This window comes from Quercus suber, unplaced genomic scaffold (assembly GCF_002906115.3).
Source record: "Quercus suber isolate HL8 unplaced genomic scaffold, Cork oak 2.0 scaffold_102, whole genome shotgun sequence".
Taxonomy (NCBI): domain Eukaryota; kingdom Viridiplantae; phylum Streptophyta; class Magnoliopsida; order Fagales; family Fagaceae; genus Quercus; species Quercus suber.
In genome coordinates, this window is record NW_027069567.1 from 726,875 (window position 1) to 734,417 (window position 7,543).

The 7,543-nt window shown below is 31.4% G+C and overlaps 1 protein-coding gene across 1 annotated transcript; it reads left to right on the plus strand.

The window, feature by feature from the left end:
* Positions 1-211: 211 nt before the first annotated feature.
* Positions 212-4,039, plus strand: LOC112027835 (protein cornichon homolog 4). Its single transcript, XM_024060487.2, has 5 exons — positions 212-505; positions 1,448-1,629; positions 2,882-3,004; positions 3,111-3,181; positions 3,773-4,039. Exons 1-4 carry the CDS (start codon positions 434-436, stop codon positions 3,136-3,138), a joined length of 405 nt encoding a protein of 134 aa, XP_023916255.1. The 5' UTR covers positions 212-433; the 3' UTR covers positions 3,139-3,181; positions 3,773-4,039.
* Positions 4,040-7,543: the final 3,504 nt, after the last annotated feature.

The window sequence follows — 7,543 nt, forward strand, 5'->3', positions numbered from 1 at the left end:
TAAGTTTTATTATATAAAAATTACAAATTAATGTAATAATAAATGTGATTAAAATATTGCAATCATCTTATAAATAAATGGTTTTTTTTTTTAATGTGAACCATCAATTAATAAACTTAATATATTAAAATTATAGTACCCTTAGGCCTTATCGTCAATTAAAGTGCCCCTGGATGTGATGATTCATGATGCATGACACTAGGACTAACACTACTCTGCCGACTACCGTGTGAAGGAATAATAAAACATGCTGGCGTGGAGATAGGAACGGAAAGTACGGCCTCATTTCTGAAGAGTGTAGCTTAGGTTAGGAACTACATAAAAAGTCAAAACCCGACCGAAAACAAAAGCTAGGCGAAATCTTAAAACTAAAGTACTATAATCTGACAGAAGAGAAAACGAAAGCACACAGGGAACCAAAAATAGAGGGGGCATGGGCACCCTCTGGTTATGGCTCTTCTCCTTCTTCTTCATTCTTGGTCTTCTTTGCACCATCGGTTTCCAGGTTTTTCATTCCTAACCCAAATTTTCTTTCTTTTCTTATTTATTTTATTTATTTTTTTTATAATTTTAACTCAAAATTTTTTAATCTGTTTATTTATTCGCAATAACTACATATTTATGTCCCTATATTTATCACTAATAATGTTGGATTCATAATTTAGGACATGTTCGAATGTGTTATTTATTATTCTTATTATTGTTTTTTTTTTTTCCTGTTTTTCTCGCATGATTGCCAGTTTCGATGTTTCTTAACCACAACGAACACCTGTTGTGAAAAATGAAATTAAAAAAGTTTGCTTTCATAAACTTGAAGGAAACGTAGTAAAAAAAAGGGGAACTTTTTGATGTTTTCATAATTCATATTTCTATTGAAAAATTGGGTGATTTCACTTTTTTGTCTCATTCAATTCATATAAAGTTTGGCTTAGAGAGAATACGCTATTTGTTTATTAAAACATATTAACGTAGCTAATGGGTATTTCGTAAAATTGTTGGAAAAAGAAAAAGAAAATCTTTTAGGACTTGAAGAATTTATGCAGTAAAAGCATAATTCAATGGCATTAAATTAAGAGGGAGAGGGATAGAGAGGATTGGTGATATTTTCTAAAGAAAAATAAAATTGTAGTGAAGTAATAAATAATTAAATTACAAAGACATATTTTTTTTATACAAGATAGAATTCTACGCTACCTAATCTAAGTGTATATGTGTTTGAGTCTCCCTCCTGGAGACTTGAACCCTGGTCCTTGCCCCTCACACCCCACAAACACTTATACTTATGAAGTGACCATTGTACCAAGGGTATGCGGTGGTAAGACATAGTTCAAATAGCTAAACCATGTTGTGCTTTAAATGAAGAATAGGCTGAGATATCATATGGCGCTTTCTTTATTAATTTTTTTAAAGCTTTAAGAAGACTGAACTTCAGAAATGTTTATTGCAGCTTATTTGCTTGGTGGACCTAGAGTCTGACTATATCAACCCATATGATTCAGCATCTCGGATAAACAGCTCTGTTTTGCCGGAGTTTATTGCTCAAGGACTCTTATGCCTCTTCTTTCTCCTAACAGGAAATTGGGTTATGTTTTTGTCATCTCTCCCATACCTATGTTATAATGTGAGATTGTAAGTTTTCTTCTCGTGACCTTGACATATTGTCAGTGTGGTTCATATAGTCTTGTCTCCTATTTGAGCGATACTGCATGATTGTGTAGTGCACTTTGAAACTTACTTTCATGTCATTTAAGTTGTGATGCAAGTAATACTTGATTTGGGGTGGGGGAGTGGAAATAGGCAATAGTTCTCGTACTTAACTACCACTAATTATTGCAGTCAGATGAATACGGCCTTTTGGTTTGTCATGTCTTTGTGAATCCTTTTACTTTGAGATGAGCAAACTTGGATAAGAAAAAGGGTACAATTTATGCTCATTTATCCATAAGAGTTATCAGCCTTTGACATTTCCATGGAGATTGGTACTACCTGCATTCCTTTTTGTTGGTTCTATTTAGGAAATCCAACTTTTTTTAAGGGGACATCATTTTAATGCATTGTCTTTTAAACAAAAAGGTATATATCTTATTTTTAAATGATAGAGAGGTATGATCCTTCATTGTCAATGGTTAATTAAGTGAAAAATACTACAACGATCTCCCTTGTGGTTTAATAATCTACAAGACTTGGCCCTGGTTTTAATAAATGATGATGATTTCCCATGCTTTTAAGTGATTTCCCCTGACACTAACTCATTTGCTGATTTCATGCTAAAAATGACCTTTTGTATACCCCAAGTATGCCCTTCTTTTATTTAGCTAGACTCTGGAAGGACAAATATTCCTTTTTGTCAAGTGAAATGGAATGAAAAGAAAGTGTCAGTTTTAACTTTGGATTTTAAAATCTTTCTTTAAGAAGGTATAGTTCTCATAAAATGTGGTGTTATCAGAAAATAACATTACCTATAACCATTGTCTACCCTTCCACTATGACCAAGGAGGTTGTGTCCTGGATTAAGAGGAAAGTTGTTATGAATTCCCCAGAAAGTTTATTGTAGATTTAATCATGCTCATAAATTTGGGTGACCAAGATTAGGACTCAAACGCCTTCTCCCCTGCCTCTTCAGTGGAGGTCACATATCAATCAACACGTGACATTTCGAATCTCACACTAGTTCTATTATTGTCCTCTCTAGAACACTTTCTATCATTTATAGCTGATTTAACACAGGCAAGTGCTTGCACACATGCATGCATTTTCATATTTGACCCCAAATAGAAAATAGCAAGTATTTGCAAACTCATAATCAGGCCCCAGTTCAAACAATGCATCTGAGTAGATTTATAACCACCCCCCCCCCCCCCCTTTTTTTTCCTCTGATCAGGTACGTGAAGCAACAGCACTTGGTTGATGTAACTGAGATCTATAACCAGCTGAGATGGGAGAAAAAGCTGCGCTTTTTAAAGCTTGCCTACCTTCTATTCCTATTCTTCATTTCTCTGTTCTGGTATTCTGATAATAGACATTCTTATACCCTTGATAAATTGCTGTTTACACTTTTAGAGCAACTTTGGTGAAATGATGTGTTCCCTTTCATGTACAATCTCTTTTAGGATGATTTGGAGTATTGCAGATGAATGAACCTGAATAATCTGGAATTATTGCATCTGACAAGCATGCTGCTGTAAGTTTATAGTACTTCTAGATTACCGTTTAGCAAAGGTCATATGTAAGCAACATAAAGTTATAAGATAAAGATTTTTTTTTTGTTAGCATGTTAAAGCAATTTAATTTTTCTTGAGGAGTCACTAGGAAAAGGGAACTTAAAAAAAAAAGGATTTTAAGTGACACCTGCTTCCAATGGGTTTTGAACTCCCAATCTCCCTTCACCCATTCTCATGGGGAAAGGAAGTGCCATTTGAGCTAGAGCTCATTGGCTGTAAAAGGATTATTACATCATGATCATGTCATATCATGTATTGCGTCTGATACTTGTTTTGAAGTATGGATGAACTCTTCCTCCTGAATTTTATTTATACTTATAATTTGAGAAATTAATAAATATCTGACAAATGATAGTTATCAATTACATGTTCCTCACAATTCTCTCCTCTTTTTTTTAACTTATCCAAAAAAAAAAAAATCTCTGCTTTCTTTTTAAATCAAAATTGGTCCATGTTACATTCAAAGCTCCCCCTTGATTTGTGTAGTCTCAAATTCATGCATTGCCTCTTTTCCTGGATGAGTCTGATTTACTCTTTCTGGTGAATGCCAGGTACTTTCGATGGATTGCACTTGCCAAAAAGAAAAAGGAAAAAAATGGGGGGGATGGGGGGGAAGTTAGATACAGTTTTTCAGGGATAATTTTCGGGAAGTCTGTAAATTTGGCTGGAATTCAGCAACTTGTATTGTTGGTAGTGCCATTGATGGTCCACTTCTTCTATGCATTGCAGGCATTCTTTTTATTGTTGTATTAAGTTTTACATTGATACATGGCATGAAGTAACAAAAGTTATGGAGGTCGCCCATTGTGCTTTTCCAATTTCCTATCTATTATTTTCCACGGAGTTGAATATGTTTGTGATGGACGAACAAAGACACAGTTCTGACTGGCATATGGTTCGAGTTTCTTCTTATGTGATACATGCAACAGTTAAATATAAATGACGATCTTTTAACTTCTTGGTATAAGTTTGGCTTTTGCATAGAATTGTTTATCTTGGAAACTTTGTTTATATATCTCTTACCAAGACAAGAATGATTTGATGTCTTCCAGGCCGAATTTGAATTTCCATATTGTTAATGTTTGTTTCGTTTGCATGTTGGGGATGGCTTTTCTCTGTGCATGGATTTGTTCAAGAGCAAATAACTAGAATCCAAATAATTATTAGGATGGATCCTTTATTGCATCGCTTGAGTGTTTTTGGTGAACTATAGAGTAATAAGAAAGTTGTAACAAGCATGTTTCCCAGGTAAGATTGCTAAAATTAATTTTGTATAGCTGAGGCAACAAAATTGATGCTCAATGTGTCAGTTTTGTAATTAATAAAACATGGTTAAGGATTATATTACGGAGGAAACACTGTATCAGCTAAAATGCGATCGCATTGACTGAGGATATTTGTGTTTATTAGAGGCTTACATAACTGGTAGATTGAGTTGACAAGTCCATATATGTTAATTTGCTATTTCAGGAAGTTAATACCTACTAACTTGTGTAGATAGATTCATACATACACGTGTGTATGTGCATATATATACTTTTGAGAATCTATGTATATTATGGAAAATACATAATATATATTGTATGTATATATTATGGAAAATAGCAAGCTAACAACATACAAGAACACTAGAAAAGTAAGCTCTGTGAGTAACTATAAATCTAAAGAAAACAAATTTCACAATATTTTTCATAATCATTAATGGCTTGTTTGGAAGTTTAGAGAGGAAGGAGAGTAGAGGGGAGTAGAGGGAAGGGGAGTAGTGGGGAGGAGAGTAGAGGAAAATGATTTACCTTCACCTTATTTGGATGTTTTTAAAATTAGTAAGGGGGAAGGGAGTAATTAGCCCTTCCCCTTGTGTAATTTTGTTAATATAATAGGGTAAATTAGGTAATTTACTTGGTCAATAGTTTATGTACTCTACTCCCCCTCCAAATCTCTCCAATTTGGGGGAATTAAAATTGGGGGGTTAGAGGGAGTCTAAACCCCTCCAAACTCCTCCAAACCCCTCCCCCTCATTCTTTAAAAAACTTCCAAACAAGGTAATTGCATTACTCTCCCTCCCTCTACTCTACTCCCCCTCCTTTTTTAAACATTCAAACATGCCATAAAGGTGACAGGTTATAATTGGTATATAATAAAGGTGATAGGTAGTAATCAATATATATATAAAAGCAGAGGCCTCATGTGAGAATGCATGAGGTCCTGCCATGTGGCGCTATAATATTGCATTTAAATTTTTTTACCTTTTTTCATTAAGTTTTTTTTACTATTACCCAATAAATCATAGTAACTTATTTTTACTATTATATAAATTTAGCATTTTTTACCTTTTTTTATTAAGTTTTTTTTTTTACTGTTACTCAATAGATCATAGTAACTTATTGCATTTAACCTTTTGTACCTTTTTTCATTAAGTTTTTTTTTTACTATTACTTAATAAATCATAGTAACTTACTTTTACTATTATATAAATTTAGCATTTTTTACCTCTTTTTATTAAGTTTTTTTTTTACTGTTACCTAATAAATCATAGTAACTTATTTTTACTATTTTATTGATATGAGTTGTTCTTGACAATTAGACTAATTAGACCAAAAGTTATTCACTATAAAATTGATTACCTTTTAAAAGTAGACAAAACCTTATGAAAAACTCAGGCCCAGTTCTTACCTTACATATTATGACCCAAGTTTGACCATTCTCATGTATAAATCAAAGCAAAAACTCTTACCCTCTTACAAACTCTCTTCTTCCTCTCCCATGTATAGATGATATTTCTAGAAAATCTCATTCTCATGAAATATCTCTTCATTTTTCCCCAATTTCAATTCAATATGCTTTTGTCTATTAATAATACTCTATGAAATTTATGTAGACAAATTCTCTATCATCGACCAGTGCAACAAAAATAAATATAAATCTTGAGATCCCTTAGGTTGCTGAAATAATTGACAAGTGCATATTTCTAAAATTTATAATAACAAAAAAGTTTAATAAAGAGCATATACTATCTCACAAAATGCCATTAACTTAATATTTTCTTTAAAAAAAATTTAATGATAGGAATGGTAGAAAACATGATCCTATACAAGAAATACCAAAAATACATGCAAAACAATTTTCATATGAGGATTTATCTTTAAATAATATGAAGACAATAGTAAAGATAAAATGCATTGAATGAGATCCTACGAAAAAAGTTTGTTAATTATTTCAAATTATACTCATCATTTATGTATAAAAATAATAATAGATCATATTATTTACATTAAAAAAAAAATACATATTAATTTCAAAGTTTATTGGAAGATGTGAACTGCTAGAGTATTGCAATAATAAGTAACATTGATACAACAATGGGTTGGTATTATATTTTATGCGTACTTTGTGAAATGAATGTCAAATTACAAACAAGATCATTTTGGTGTGCAAAATGTAAAACAAAAATAAATCTTTCTATCCCAAAGTTAGAGGTACTCACATTAACTACATACTCTCCAAATATTTATAATATATTTATCTCACTATAACTACTATATATATATATATATACACACAATTGCAAACTACTTTAGATACAGGATTTAAATTGAAGTTTTTAATGCAACTAACAAAACAAAGTTTGTGATATTTGATCGAAATGCCGAGAAAATCCTAAATAAATCTACAAGATTGAGATTTTGTTGAAAAATAAACTAAGGTACAACTTATTTAAATTATTGTAAAAATATTGATATTGGAGAAGGAATCTCACGTTATTTGAAAAAAAAAATTAGGAAAAAAATGGATTTCTCTACTTATTTGAATGAATTCAATCTAAAAGATGGTTTTGAAAATTATATAGTTGCTAAGATTTTTTATGCGCCTTCAAATGACAAAAATGTATGGAAGGAAAAAAAAAAAAAAAAAAAACAGAATTCAACATGCTATGTTAATTCTTTTTGCTGTACTATTCCAAAATTAATAAATAAAAAATTTACAAAAAACTATCACATCATTGAAATTTAATATAAATGCAAATACCTATGAAAAATCTTAGCGACAAAGTCCAAACTTTGTAAGATCTAATCAAAAATCTCTCAGTGCCAATTCATTAGTAATGAACACAAATGATGCAACAAAAGGAAAAAAATGATAAAAGCTCAAAAATTGAACAAATATGGACGGACTAAATTTCAAATGTTGAAGATAGAGAAACTAATGATGACAACAAGCGTCACCATATCACAATAACAAAGCATTGAAGGAAAAAAAAATTGTAATGAAGTTTTTTATTACATCACATAATAAAAATCAATAATATAGAATGAATTAATATG